This window comes from Carica papaya, chromosome 4, assembly GCF_054855325.1.
Source record: "Carica papaya isolate Zhongbai chromosome 4, ASM5485532v1, whole genome shotgun sequence".
Taxonomy (NCBI): Eukaryota; Viridiplantae; Streptophyta; class Magnoliopsida; order Brassicales; family Caricaceae; genus Carica; species Carica papaya.
Genome location: NC_142312.1, coordinates 29,150,733 through 29,166,314, shown reverse-complemented (window position 1 = coordinate 29,166,314; position 15,582 = coordinate 29,150,733). Strand labels below are relative to the sequence as shown.

The following is a 15,582-nucleotide window of genomic DNA, read 5'->3' as shown; positions in this document are numbered from 1 at the left end:
TCTTTATAATCATATATTGTTTATAGTAATTATAGTAATATAAGTCTTATCAATAAATATATAAAAAATTTTAAAAAAAATCAAGCGCTCATCTCTATCTTCGATATTCCGTTTTTATCTTTATAAATATGTTATATATGATTTTATACATTTATCTTATTATTTTATTTAATAGTCGAGTGAAATATATAAAATTATAACAAGTATATTTATAAATTACATAAATATTATTTTATAAAAATAAAAATTATGTAAGATAAACAAATTTTTAATAAAAATATAAAAAAAAATTATCACACTTTAGTATTAAAAAAATATGTTATCAAAATTTTTTTTTATAGAGTTTATATTTAGTTAAAAATTAATTACATAATAATATTATTACATTTATATTTTATTATTGTATTTAATAAATAATTACTACATACTATTACATTAAATAAATAAATATTATTGAGATTATTATATTAATATATCTAAAAATATTTTTATATTTAAAAAATTTAACTAAGATAATTGTATATATTATCATATTAAATATAAACTAAAAAAATAAAAAATTTACATTCGGATTTATATATATGTATTTGACAAAAACTTCATTCAAACCTTATTGATACAAACAAAAATTTAAAGATGTTATAATTTATTAAAATAAAATTGAATTTAATAATTATAAATTTATTAATATATTAATAAATTAAATTATAAAATCAGTTAAATTAAATATTATAAGACAACAATTAATAATACATAATACAGTTAAATAATAATAATTTTTACGTATTTATAAGAATTTAAACTCCTCATTTTAATATAAAAAATAAAATTTAAATATTTTATTTTTATTTAACCTATTAAATCAAATATTATTATTACAACAAAACATTAAATAAAATAAAATCCCAAATGCCCATTTCCGTTTCCCCGAGGAGAACAGGTAATATAAATGATAAACCCCTCATTCAGTCTTCCTGTTCAGCGGCCATTGCTACAGGAAAGTGAAAACCGGAAATTCATTCTCTATCTGCTTCCTCGCCGCCGGAAGCCTTTAATTTTCCTCAATCTCGATCATTTCTCGGTGGCGTACATCATCATTGACGTCTCCCAAAGACTAACCGCAAGTTGCAATAGAAACCCTAAACAGAGAACTCCCAGTTCTCTCACGATCTACCGTCCATCACCTTCAATTTTGCCACTAAAGCTCGTTTTTTCATTCTCTTTTTGTCTTATACAGTTACTTCTATTGGTCTTTTCTCGCCACAGCAAACAAGAAACGGCCGTTATCTGCTTTGGTGCTTAAAGCTTAGCTTTTCTTTCGACTGGTAAAATCCTTCATTTCTTTGTTGTTTTCTTGCTTTTAGGTCTGTTATGAGCAAATGTATCTTTTCAACTGTACGAAGTTTGATAGAATTTGATTTCAATTCTAACTAAAATTTGTTTGGATATGGTTTTCAGTGTTTGAGCCAACTATACATCCGCAGATGAATTTCAAAAGAACAATTTACTTGCTTAAAAACATAACATTAGTTTTGTATTTGATATGTGAGAATGGTATAACCGATTTCAGTAGGTTTTTTCCGTTTGATTTTTTATTGATACTCGCATTTAGGTTTAAGATTCGTATCATGCTCTAGTTAATTCGTGTTAAAGACTTGTCTGTTACTCATTTCTGCATTAAATATTCCTCTCATTATTTATCTCCGTAACCTTTTTGCCTGGATCATTTTTTTTTATTTGTAACTAGTCTTTGATGGTTTGTCCTCCAAATAAGCTTACTGGCATTGCATATGTTTGCGTTACTCTCTTGTTTGGTGAACTTTAGTTCTTTTTGTCAATTTCTTATTTTTAATTTTTTGGCTGATTTATACTTTGATGTTGGGGTTCTGGAATAAGATTTATATTGACTTTCAGTTTAATATATGCAAATACTTTGATGTTGGGGTTCTGGAATAAGATTTATATTGACTTTCAGTATAATATATGCATACACTTTGATGTTGGGGTTCTGGAATAAGATTTATATTGACTTTCAATGTAAATGTTTGCTCCGTGTTAATGCGCTGGTCAGATTTGTTATGACTGTTTTGTTGATTTCTGACCAACATTTTGGCTTATGAGCCATTTCTCGTGTGTCTTTTTTCTGCATTATATGTGTATGCAACTCCAAATATGGGCAATTATGTAAATGAGCAGGTTTGCATAAATGCAACATTGGTACTTCATTTATTGGTGTCACTATTTGTAAGATGTATTAATTTTCATATGATAGTTTAACATAATTTGTCTTTCAATGTTGTTTCTTAGTTATGTATGTGAAAATGTTACTTATATGGATTCCTACCTTGGGAAATAAACTCATTCTTGTTTGTATATATAATTATTGTTTGTATTATTACATGTGGGTTGATTATTTCGATATGCGGCAACCTTGAGTTGGTATACATGCATCTCCATGATATTGCCCTTGGTAGGTGATTGAAGATTCATAGGGTATGGGTTTGATCTTTGTTTATTTTTCATACTTGTTAAATATACTTTGTTTTGGCGATTGTTTCATTGATGACCAATATAAGATCCCTGTATATATTGGTAATTGATAATGTAAATATTAGTATTTCGACGAATGAAATCTGATGCTGCATTTTTAGCCATGTTCTGTGCTCAATTTTCCTAGTAGTTTCCATAATATGCTAATTTCTCTTCTACCCATTTTTTGGAAAACCAAAATCTCTCCACAATAATGCAATGTAAGTGCAAGTTGGAAGAAAATGAAAGCACGTATAGGATGAGCAGTTGTTTATGTTTTTCACAGTCTCCATGTCTTCATTGTTTTTTGATGTGGTGATCTACCTTTTCCGTGTATGGTTTATGACATCCTTTGAGTTTTTATGGGTTTTAGAGCCCAAAGGAGTTTTACTATTGAGGGTTCAAGGTCCAAGTTTGGTTGAATACTTTCTTATTTCAATTTTCTTCCCTCATATTTCTGCATTGACCAGTTGTTAATTATTATACTAACCCACTGTCATTTGGGTTTGTAGCCACAGTATTGTTTTTTTTCTTTGGTATTGATTTCCTCCTATTGATTTTTTCCATTTCAAGTGAAATAAAAACTTTATGTGCAGTTGCTGCATAGTTGGCAAGAAAAGAGAGAGTCATTTTAATTTTATTCATCTGGGAGAAAATGGAGAAGGAGGAATTTAAGGTCTACAACTCAATGACCCAACAGAAGGAAGTGTTTGTACCGAAAATTCCTGGCAAGGTTGGCATGTATGTCTGTGGTGTAACCTCCTATGATCTCAGCCACCTTGGCCATGCTCGTGCAGCTGTCTCCTTTGACATACTCTACAGGTATATACCGGTTGTGATGTGTGTTTCATGAATGTTATGTTCAGAGCTGTGCCTTATGTGGACCCATGTGTACATGCAATGCATGTAATGCATGTATTCTTGTACTTACATTTCCTGTATGCCCTGATGTTAGAATTTTCTTGACTGTATTGACACAGATTCATGAGGAAGGTTTATACTCATATGGTTGTTTTCCCCTTCTTTTGTAAGCAGTTTCTTTGTTAAATTCAATGTTGACAGAACCAATTCTATATTTCTTGGATAGCATATGGGAAGAGGTAGGGTATTTGTTTTTGAATTTGGTCTCTACAGATTATATGCACCAGCTTCAGTCCGAGAAGTTGCTGTTCTTTCATAGAGAGAACAGAAATAAGATTTCTGAAGGAGCTGAAGATACAAAGGAATTATGTTGCTTTGATGAATTTTTCCTAGAATAATCAAAAGATGATATATGAGGAATTTATTTTGCTCTGATGATGACTTCTCAGCTTTTGCTTGCAAATTATGAATAGAATCATGAAAAGGAGATTAAGAAAAAAATATATGCAATAGGCCAAATTTAATGATGTGTCAAATGGATTATTTGCTCCCTATCTGAGCCAGGTAGAAGGGATGCTTAATGTAAAATCTTATGTGGGCTTGATCTCAGCTGATATTTTGCAGGTACTTAAAACATTTGGGCTATGAAGTTACTTATATCAGGAATTTTACAGATGTTGATGACAAGGTAGGAATGTCATGGCATATTGTACTAAGATATTTGAATGCGGTTATCTTAAATTGCACTTGTATACAAACAGTATAATATTTTTCCCCGGGTGACATCTAGGCAGCAAATTCTGTATAAATATTTTATTGAAAATCAATAATGTACTTGGTGAAATGGTGGGTGTTGGGTTAGTTAGGACATGACTTGAGAGCCCTTAGTCCCCTACTGAGCATGTATTGTCAGAGAATTATTAATTTCTTATTGCGAATTTTGCTTAGGCTTTTATAGAGAATGCTTAATTTTGGATCTCTGCAGATAATTCGTCGTGCAAATGAGTCTGGAGAAGATCCGTTGAAATTAAGCAACAGATTCTGTGAAGAATATCTTAAAGACATGGATGCACTTCAGTGTCTCCGACCAACATATCAGCCTCGTGTGAGTGAACACATGGAGCAGATCAAGGATATGATAAAGCAGGTTTTCATCTAGCTACTATGCTCACTTACTCTTTGAGTTTCCTATCAAATAGAAAAAAAGAATTTTTTTACAAGGCTAGCTACAGATACAAGCAAATTTAAGATAGAACTCTTGAGTGAACCTTCGTCTTAATATTACTGACCCTTGAAGTTTGTCTATGTTGCTTTATTGCAAATTATTATTTCACTAGACTTACAACGTATAAGCAATCATTTCCTTGCTTAGAATTTGTTAGAAGTAGCCCTATAATTTCACTGAAATTTGGTGCTTGTTCTGGCTTTATTCATGACAAAGAAGATTGTTACTTCGGAACAGTGACGTGACTCCAATACCATGAAACAACTTTCTAAACTCTCTCTATTGACTATATGCAGATTATCAACAATGACTGTGCCTACGTGGTTGATGGAGATGTGTTTTTTTCTGTTAACAAATCCCCAAATTATGGCCAGTTATCTGGACAGAAGCTGGAACATAATAGAGCTGGTGAGCGTGTTGCTGTTGACTCAAGGAAGCGTAATCCAGCTGACTTCGCACTGTGGAAGGTGTGATAATCTATTCAAATTGACTTCCCTCTGCCCTCCAAAACCAGCTTTACCTTTTTTTCCTGGGAGAAGAATTTTACAAATTACGAGTACTCAAAAGATAATACATAATATTTGTTGTTTTCATGGCTTTCCTGGTAATAGGATTCATAATTTCTACTCTTTTTGTAAATTATATACATTTTCTTACTTTTATTTGATTTAAATGATAGGACAACCAAATACTTGAGACAAATTTAATGGCTAGGATAGTTGTCCAAGTAGGAAGAAGACAATATATGCGCCCACACACACACACACAACCAAATAAGCTGTATGTATATTAGTGTACCCACAAGCAAATATATGTGCATCAGTTGCTGTGTGCGAGTCAGATATTTGACCTAGACCACTAATTTCAGGCTGCAAAACCTGGTGAACCAAGCTGGGACAGCCCATGGGGTCCTGGAAGACCAGGATGGCATATTGAATGCAGTGCTATGAGTGCTCATTATCTTACATTCAAATTTGATATTCATGGAGGTGGAATAGATTTGATATTTCCACATCACGAAAACGAGATTGCGCAGAGTTCTGCTGCATGCCAAGAGAGCAATATAGCCTACTGGATGCATAATGGGCATGTGACTAATAACAACGAGAAAATGTCAAAATCATTGGGCAATTTCTTCACAATTCGTGAGGTAAAGTGGCTTAATTGTGTTTTTTGATGTTTAAAAAAGATAGTTGTACTATCTATACTAAGTTATGTAACCCCTCCATTTTTACACAGATTATTGCTAGGTACCATCCACTGGCTTTAAGGCATTTCTTGATAAGTGCACACTATCGCTCTCCTCTCAATTACACAATTTCCCAGCTGGAAAGTGCTTCTGATGCTGTTTATTATGTATACCAGGTCAGAAGCTTTATTGAACCTTCGAAGATATTTAATTAGAAAAATGTTGACATTTTGTAGACTGGTCAACAGGGATGCTTCTGAAGTAGAAGCAACACTGAGCAGATTTATAATTAAAATTTGCAATTTCAGCCATTTGCATATAGAAATATTGAAGCAGTTTCTGCATTGTCAATTGAGATATAACTATTGAAATTTCATCTGTTTCTCGGAGCCGTCTGTTTATGTTTGATATGCATGTGCAACCTGGTCAATTAATATTTTTGATTGCTTTATCACCAATTTTTAGAATAAAGAGAAAAAATGCATGTGAAATCCTATGTTATTAACCTCAATTTTATGTGGTTGCTAGACTTTGCAAGATCTTCATGATGCCATATCACCATATCAAGAAGAAATATCCAAAGTTGGCATAAATGCTGGGATTGCCAAGGATGGCAAAAAGGTTGGTGTTTCGCCTGATGCCGAAAAGTGCTTTGACTGTGTCAATAGTCTACAACGTGAGTTCCAGGCTAAAATGTCAGATGATTTAAATACTGCCAGTATACTGACTGGTACATTCCAAGAAGCTTTGAAAATCATAAATGGTTCTTTGAAGAAGATCAAGGTATGACTGAATCCGGGTTCTTTTCTAAGTGTGCCTTTTTCAATGTCTCGTCTCTCTTTCTTTCCCTACTCTACGTAAATAACAGAAAGAAAGTGCATCTTTTTGTCATTTTACAGAAGATGCCAGCTAAACAAAAAGTATCATTTATTCGGTCCCTCCTTGAAGTTGAAAAGGCAGTTGTTGAAATTTTGGATGTTCTGGGGTTGCTGTTCAATCTTAACTATGCTGAGGTGATGAGCATCGGCTAACTCTTTATTTGTGCATCCCTTATTATGTGTTTGGAATAAGTCAAATTTTTTTTTGAGATTCTTCTCAATTTGAACTTTAGATTAAACTTTTAGACTTGAATTGAGTTCACTAAAAAAAAATTCCGTTGGAACTGAAGGAATTTATTTTAAATTTTATCAAAATTAATATAATTTACAGTGGTTATTTGGATTTATCTTGAGTTCAAATTTGGAATGAAACATATCCATAGAGATCTCCCTTTTGGAAAAAGTGCTCATCTGACATTAAGTTCAGTTGAACAGGTTCTGAAGGAGTTGAAAAAGAAGGCTTTGGACAGAGCAGGGCTGGAAGAAGACGAGGTATTAGGTCTGATTGAAGAAAGAGTAACTGCCAGGAAAAACAAAGATTTCAAGATGAGTGATCAGATCAGAACTGATCTGACAGCAAAAGGAATTGCGCTTATGGATGTTGGCGCGGAAACAGTCTGGAGGCCATGCGTTCCATCCGGACAGGATCAGGAGACATCTGAAGTCAACGGAGAGCAAAAGATGCCACCATTTGAACAACAGAAGTTGAAACCTGGCATTGAATTGATGGTGTCTAAGCCTTGATTAGGGCGCAGTCAAATCGGAGCGCATCTGATTACAGGTGTGGTATGTTTCGATCTACTTGAGCAGGTTGTATACTGACAACTTCATAACGTTGATTTATGTTGTAACATTTTTCTGCTGACTTACAAGTTTTCAGAACACAAAGAGAGATTAGGTTAAGTTGGAAAACCTATCTGGATAAATTATTTTCAGCTTATATTATATACAATACAGAAGCTTGGTTAGACAATTTTGGGTTTTACAATTTTGGGTAAGACAATATATTGTTCTTAAATTAATTGCATTATCCGACATGCCGAATGATCATCAGTTCTGCAGATTAGTTTAGTGTTAAAGGATCTGAAAGTGTTTAGAGACCTAATTGCCTGGGTGAAGGAATTTTAATCTTCCCATTAAGTTACGAAGAGACATTTTATATAAAATGTGAATAGATCTCCCTTTATCAAGTCATTCAACCTCAGGTGAATATTGATAAAAATGTTATTCAATAATTTTGGGTTAAACCAATATATACATATATACGTACATAACACAATACATACATATATATGCCTACACCGCGTATATAGAACTCTCGCCGCATGGCTCCAGATAAGTTTCTTATTCATTGTTGATTTGCAAACATAGCTATATACAATAAAAAAAATAAATCATTAGCTAAATAAACAACAACAGATAAACAAAGAACCAACCACTTCCCCCACCCCAAAAAAAAAAAAAAAAGGAAAACAACACTTAGAGATCTAAAGTGCTCAAGAAGTGTGTCTGTATATATATATATATATATATATATATATATATATTATATGTAATAATCCTAATAATCACCCTCTATTTATCTCATCCTCGTTACCAGCCGAGTCCATCGCCACCTTCTGCTGCCGCAAGTCCCCGCTCTCCTCAACACCAACCACTGCCGCTGCCGGACACCCACCATAACCAAAACGACGTCGTCCAACTTCTCTGAAGCTCCATGAAAGCAGGGACAGCCCTACAACCGCCATGGTCGCAGCAGCCCCAAACCCAGCCAAGGCTCCGGCGATAACCAAGGCAGCTCCGAACAACAACGGACCGAATATCACCAGCAAAGGTAAAGTTATCAAGAACAAGATTCCCGTCGCCAATAAACTGAACCCCACGATCACCACAAGCGGGCCGGCTACGGAAACGCCGGCCACCGTGGCACCGACTAAAGTCGTCCGGCTGATATGGTGGCTGGGTCCACCGTAGGAGATGATAATCTGTCGATCTTCGTCGGCCATTAGGATGGATCGATCGCCTTGATCTTTCGTGGCGAAGGAGGTGGATCGTATGACATGGAGAAGGACGTGTGTGTAGTTAACAGGTGGAGATATATGTATATGTATATAAATACGAGACGTGTTGTTGAGATGGGGTGTATTGGAGCTCTCGCGGCAGTCTCCTGTCATGGCAGCTGTAACAATCCCTGTGGTGACACGTGATTACATCATCTTTTCTGTCTCTACCAGTTATTATCCCTGGAAATAACAGATAATTTTAAAATTTTCGGCATAAAATTTATTTGAGAATTGATAATTATTTTTAAGTAAAAAAATAATTTTTTTTTTCAAAATAAAGAAATTATTTAAATTTAAAGCTTATAGTTTGAATTTCACGTAAAGTTTTATATATGTATATATATGATATTCTTTTTTTTTTTTAACATAACATATACTGTTATTTGTTAAAATGGATGTGTAAACGAGAAGAGTAATTTATGAAGTTCCTCATTTACACACACACATATATATATATATATGTGCTAAATTAGCTGATTGCTGTCTTGTCTAACACAATTAATAATAAAACCAGAAAAAAAAAACTCAAATTCTAGTATGTTATTTTTTCTGTTCTCACAAAATCCAACCCAAACCCAAATCAAGAAAGTAGAAGGAAAATCGTAACAGGAGACAAAATTCAACTCACAAAGAAGCACTCAAGAGGAAAATATAGAAATAAAAACATAAAAGACCAATTTGAGAGGAAAGATTAGGGTTAGAGGATAACTAAAAGAGATAAATAATATTATTTTGTGCTAATTGTAAGGAAAGAAAAGTAGATTCTATGTCGAACTAGTGTAATTTTGGTACAGGTTACGAGTTCAAGTTCTCCAATTTAAAAAGTTAGTCTTTGAGATGCATATCTCAATGACTCGTATTAATAATATTAGGGTTACCCATCATCCCTTTTGAGTTATAATTATATTATACTTGGAGAGTACGATGGAGTGTTATATACTAATTATAAGGTGTAAAGTTTGAATTTATGTTAAAATTGTGGGACTTTGATATCAAATTCGAGGTACACAACCTCGATACGAAGTTTATATAAATTTAAGCTCTTAAATCTTAATATATAGTTTTCAGATGTGATTATCATAAATCTAAATTAATAATATTAGAATTCCAATGTTTCTTCAAGTTGTAATCATGGGATGCATAATTAGAGTATTCACATGGGAGTAGTTAAAAAGATGTAGTCATTGGGGATATGAAGTATGAGACTTATAATACACCAAAAGTATGTGAATTAAATATGAAGTTTTATACGGGTTTGAATTCCCTAAACTTAATAGTTAGCTCTTTTAAGGCGTAACTTCTCTAAACTTATGTCAATTCAAATTCTAACGTTAATTGTTTTTAAACTTAGGCCGATCATCATTGACTAAAAAAAGTTAATACGAAACAATTCTATATACTAGTAAGATTTGATATGTAGTATGAAATTTATACAAGTTTGAGCTTTCTCATTTTAGTAGAAGTTATTTTTGAAGTTTGATTTTTCAGAACCAATCATATATACTTATTGTCGCATTTAAGGTTTAAGAAGGAGAAATTATGAAGAAAATAAAAGAACTATTTATTTTAAAAAATAATCAAAGTTAACATATTTATAATTTGAAATATAAATTTAATGTCAATTTTAAACTAATATGATGAAATTTTTACAATGACCTAATAAAAATTATATCGGATTAAATTGACATAAAGATTAAAATTACTAATAAATAACATATAAATTTTGAAATCAACGATAGGAAAGTAAAAAACAATAATTATGTAAAAGAATATCTAAACTAAAAAGCTATAATAGTTCTAAATCTTTCTTGAGAAAATCTAACAAAAAAGTGAGGTAAGAGTGGAGAAGAGAGATTAGTTGTGTACAATGGAATTATTTAATTCTATTACATTTATTAAATTAACCTATTTTGACCCAACAATTATGTATATATATATATATATATATACATATTTTAATATTAGAGAATCAATTTTAACTTTTATCTAACTCAAGTATACTGCATATTACCTTATACTTTAAAAAGTATGATAGCTTATTTTTAGTAGAATGTTTTTTTTGAAGTATAAGGTAATATGCAGTATAATAAGAGTTAAAATTGAATCTCTGATATTAAAATATATATATATATATGTATAATCTATCATCTTGTTATATAGATAAAGACATGAGGAGCAAATTTAGTGTTGGATCCAATGGGGATTTAAATGCAAAGAATTTGAGTTCATAACTCAATATGCATGCTCCAAAGGTACAGCTCTTCCTTGGGAACTCTGAGATTAAGTGAGGTCAAGCCACTTTCTTCTTCATATCTAAACTCCATCTCCTCTCCATCCACTGTTATGCTCTTCGGTTGAGCTGAAGAGTAGAACCCGAACAACCCACATCCTCGAACCTTCATTCTCACGCTTGCACTGCATTCATACTCCAACTCACTAATGGCTCCTCCTGAATTGAACATCTTGAGTAGACCAATGGCACCCAATTTAACTCCACTAGAAAATTCCTTCACTGGAACCACGGTCAAAACTTCATATTCTCGAGACTTCAGTGTAATCGGCAAAGATGCATCGTTTGGCAAATAAACTACCTCGCCTGGAAAAGTTCGTACCAGAAAGTGTTAGTTAGGAAATCCTTGATGTAAAATCATTAAGTTCATCGACTAATTTTTATAAAAGTTTAAACTAATAGAAAAGAGCAATCCGAAGTTGCAAATATTAATACAGATAGATGTATCAAGATATAAATATGCAAGGAAAATGAAGCTCCAAGTTTGAACCCAGATCTCAAACTCCTACACCATTTTTGGCAGTAGGAGAAAGCTTAACTTGTTATTTGTATTAGCTTTTATTGTTACTAATAACAAGTTCAACTGTAATTTTAAGAAATAAAAGCATCCTTAACTTACCACCAAGATGAGAATATAAGATAGCATCTCCTGTCCAACCTTCATTAGCAACTTTGTGCAGATAATCTACATCCTTGGCTCTAACAAGACCAGTGATTGTGCCTGGTTGTTGATCATGAATAAGGTTTTTCTTCCCAACTGGACACCATCCAGCTCCTTGACAATTGAATACAGCAATTATGCCCGTGAAATTGTTCATATTCCATATCTTTAAAAGGCTGAAACCATCAAGAGAGCAAAATGAACATATAGAGACGAAGAGTATTCCACGAAACAGTATCGATCAGTTTATCTTTCTTTCTTTACCTTTTCCCATCTCTGGCAGGATCATTAAACAAGCAATCCCTTGTCGGCCTTCCTGGAAGTTTTGCCCTCAATATAGAACCATCAGGAAGCACAAGCTTTCTCAGAAGATTAAAGTCATGGTGTCCAGGCTTGTCACTGTAAAAGATATTAGACATCGAGACATACTTATGATTTCTTAGCTGGCACTAGGTAAAACTGGTATGAAGTCATGATAAAATATCTACCTCACATAAATAGCACATCCACCTACAGCGCGAGCTGCTCCATGATATTCAGCCATTGGGTGTAAACTCTGCCGTAAGAAAGCAATTTGAAGTTACATCCATCGAATAACCCCATAATTATATGGGATGGGATTCTTAGAAGAATTTTTTCAAAAAAAAGTTAGCTTACATGGAACATATCCCAGTCTGGCTGCATAAATTCCCCAAGAAAAATTGTATTATAAGCAACTGATGCAATATGAATTGTATGTGATGCAGGATCTCTAGGCCAGAAATCATCGGATGCTCGTATAACAGCTGTTCGTTTTGCACTGCATTCACCAAATAAGATATTAGAACAGCTGACATTTTCTTAAAAGCTCTGTCAGCAATAAGTTGGATATAAACCTTACCTATACAAACTATCTGTGTTATGACTCATGCAAGAGATGATTCCATTATCGGGAAAGTTTCTTGAGATAGATGCTTCTAATGCTTGATGGTATTTTCTTGCGAGTTTTACCCTTCCACCATGACCTGCCCCTAGAGTTTCAAGGATGTTCTGAACATCAACTTTGACACCGTCAATGCCAGATGAGGCAAGATAAGAGTGGAGTTCATCATAGAAGTTGAAAACTTTCTCAGGATTCACAAGGCCAAGTCCATTCTGAGTTATGTTGTTCAGACAATCGCAAGCCTCATTGGACTGAACACCAGGTGATGAAACAGGATAGGCCACCTTCGATTCATAATGCTCCATTTCTGCAATACCAGGGTTAACACCTCCCCAGTATCCGGTTATTGCATGCCACACATAAACATACTTCAAAGCATGTTTGTCTTTTATATAGCTGACAATGTGGCGAAGCCCTAGAGCTGGATCCTCTACTCTCTGACCCTCTTTGCCATCTTTCTGGAACTTGTAGTTCTCTTTGATATGAGCTAATCTGTTTGCAAAGCTGGTGAAGACAACCAAGAGTGGCAAAAATTGTTACTAAATGGAATATCAAAATGCAGAAGAAAATAAAAAGCAAACTTCTAGTTCAAGTGCTATACTTGGCTGAGTTATCAGCTTTGAATTCAATGCTGTTGTAGTCCGTGCCAACAGATTGCCATCCATCATCGATTATAACAAATTTTGGGGGAATTCCACCTTCCTCCAAGCTGTGCAAGAATCGCAGTTAGCACATAATTCATGATGGTACAGCAAAGAAGACTCTACTCCATCATAGGAAAACAATACTTGCAGTTTGACCTAAATATGCACAAAAGTAAGTTTGTTCTGTGTTTTTGGGTTATAAGCTACTGTCTCATAAATTAAAATAAAACTTATTAACACCAACATATGTTTTTCCTAGTTTATAAGCTATGTAAAAAATCCAACTTTCTTTTTTATGATTTCCAGCAAAATAATCCGATTATAAATTATCAAATTCTTATTTGAGTGTACTTACTATTTATTTGGTTAAAACTTTTAATTTATAGATATTTGTTTATCAAACACTCATTACTTGAATATTATTTATAGGCAAAACAAGAATGCATTTTTTACTTACTTCCCAAAAAATAACCCTTTACGATCATATAACACTTATCCAAACCTAATGCCTCCTTGGAATGATTGATAATGGAACTTAATATTTCACATCCGTGAAAAGCATTACCTTTCTAATCCTTGCTTCACACCCTCTGCAGTGACATCAGTGTAGTAGGCATCCCAGGTACACCAGCCAAACCAGTTCAACATGTCTGGCATCTGAACCATGAAGCAAATAAACATCATGAGTCAGTGAATCATTAATCAGTATAAATAATTTTTTTTAACAACAAAGTTAAGAAAAAAAGGTAATAGAGAAAAGAAGAATTACCTTCTTTCTCTCACGATGAGCAAAGGTCTGCAAATGTTTCTCGACAGTTCTGTTCACAATCAGAGATGAACATCAGTGGAGAAAACCCTGACTAAGAAACAACAGAAATTGAAGGATATCATATGAATTATGAAATTTACTTCACAGCACTAGTGATGATGTCAAAAGGGTCAGATCCAGCCGCCACAAAAACCAGATGACTCCCCTCAAATTCATGAACAGCAGGATCTCCTGCAAATCATCCATTAATTTTTAATTATTTTCAATCATAATCTAATCTGTTAAAATTCATCAAAAAGACAGATTTAAGTTGTTATTCCTTATTTTTACTTCACATACCACTTTCCAAACAAATCTCCAATTCATTATCTTCATTCCCCTGAAGAACAGCTCTGAAATCTCCCTCAAGAATTGGTAGAAACACAGCATATAAAGCAGATTGGTCTTCATCTCCATTGTCAAAATGAGAACCATCGTTCACTTCAACCAGCAAAAACTGGGTCTCAAATGGTATATCTCGCCCACAATTACCCATTCTCTGTGTCATCCACCACAACTTGAACCGGAAAACACACATGAACCGTAATCCCCTGCAAATTTCATTAGCAACATTTTATGGTGATGCTTATTTAACCAAAACCCGCCTCACATATGATTTTCTTTTCCTCTTTCTCCCTCAGTTTTATCGGGAATCAAACAGAAAAACAAAAGAAAAACGACCGAACGTTTGGAATACCCAGAAAGCTAAACGGTCCATACTCAAGAAAATTTCATCAGCAATGTTTATTTAATCAAAACCCACATCACATATGACTTTCTTTTCCTTTTTCTCTCCCTGTTTTCTCGGAAACCAAACAGCAATTAAAAGAAGAAAAATACAATGACCAAACATTTGAAAAACTGAGAAAGCTAAGTGGAACATACTCAAGCTTCCCAATCGGGAAGACCCTGCGACTCCCAATCTGATCCGAGGTAACACCAATAAATGCTCCATTGATGAGAGCGGCTCCTGATGCAGGCGTCACCACTATGTTCTCCTTCAGATCATGCAATACTCTCTTCCCCAACACCATCAATCCCCCATCACTCGCACTGATTCCTGCACCAACTGTCATCTTCTCTCCTCCAATCCAACACCAATAGTATCAATTTGCTTTGAGAAAGAAAAACACAAAGCAAAAAGAAAAGAATAGGGAAACCGACTGCAACCCAATAGAGTTTAGTCTGAAACAAGAGCGGAGAAAACGAGCAGATGCAAACAATGATAACCGGTGGAGGGTATTTATAACGATCATGAAAAGGTCGTGGAAAAGAGAAAGAAGAGGTGTACTGCAAATCATGATGGTGTTATGATTTTAGCTGACGAGTACCTGGAAAATAAGCAAATTGCAATCGAGTAACTTGGGCGGGGGAAGAGAATTTTTCTGTGTCAAGATCACAAATTGAAAAATGGTTGGCAGTCATTCATGGCGCGGCGGGAATCAGCTAATCAATCAACTGTTCTCTTTTCTTTTTTATTTTTTTTAAAAATAATTTGATGCAGCAACTTGG

At 33.8% G+C, this 15,582-nt stretch overlaps 3 protein-coding genes across 4 annotated transcripts; 1 reads left to right on the top strand and 2 right to left on the bottom strand.

The window, feature by feature from the left end:
• Window positions 1-922: 922 nt before the first annotated feature.
• Window positions 923-7,655, top strand: LOC110813611 (Cysteinyl-tRNA synthetase, class Ia family protein). 2 transcript variants are annotated; one of them, XM_088218813.1, is made up of 10 exons: window positions 923-1,325; window positions 3,126-3,351; window positions 4,015-4,078; window positions 4,376-4,537; window positions 4,912-5,082; window positions 5,484-5,765; window positions 5,855-5,980; window positions 6,333-6,587; window positions 6,704-6,817; window positions 7,110-7,655. In XM_088218813.1, exons 2-10 carry the CDS (start codon window positions 3,185-3,187, stop codon window positions 7,122-7,124), a joined length of 1,356 nt encoding a protein of 451 aa, XP_088074939.1. In that variant the 5' UTR covers window positions 923-1,325; window positions 3,126-3,184; the 3' UTR covers window positions 7,125-7,655. The 2 variants fall into 2 exon arrangements, with proteins under 2 accessions (XP_088074939.1, XP_088074938.1); XM_088218812.1 differs by having other exon boundaries at window positions 924-1,325; window positions 7,118-7,655.
• Window positions 7,656-7,990: 335 nt separating this feature from the next.
• On the bottom strand, window positions 7,991-8,831 carry LOC110813603 (glycine-rich protein / oleosin). The gene has a single exon (XM_022040814.2). The coding sequence runs from the start codon at window positions 8,686-8,688 to the stop codon at window positions 8,251-8,253; it is 438 nt and encodes a 145-aa protein (XP_021896506.2). The 5' UTR covers window positions 8,689-8,831; the 3' UTR covers window positions 7,991-8,250.
• Window positions 8,832-10,838: 2,007 nt separating this feature from the next.
• On the bottom strand, window positions 10,839-15,508 carry LOC110813618 (seed imbibition 1). Its single transcript, XM_022040834.2, has 12 exons — window positions 14,956-15,508; window positions 14,371-14,621; window positions 14,172-14,262; window positions 14,032-14,080; window positions 13,828-13,919; window positions 13,220-13,327; window positions 12,577-13,122; window positions 12,354-12,495; window positions 12,185-12,252; window positions 11,961-12,095; window positions 11,655-11,872; window positions 10,839-11,341 (listed from the first exon to the last, which is right to left on the bottom strand). The coding sequence occupies exons 1-12, from the start codon at window positions 15,144-15,146 to the stop codon at window positions 10,971-10,973; spliced, it is 2,262 nt and encodes a 753-aa protein (XP_021896526.2). The 5' UTR covers window positions 15,147-15,508; the 3' UTR covers window positions 10,839-10,970.
• Window positions 15,509-15,582: the final 74 nt, after the last annotated feature.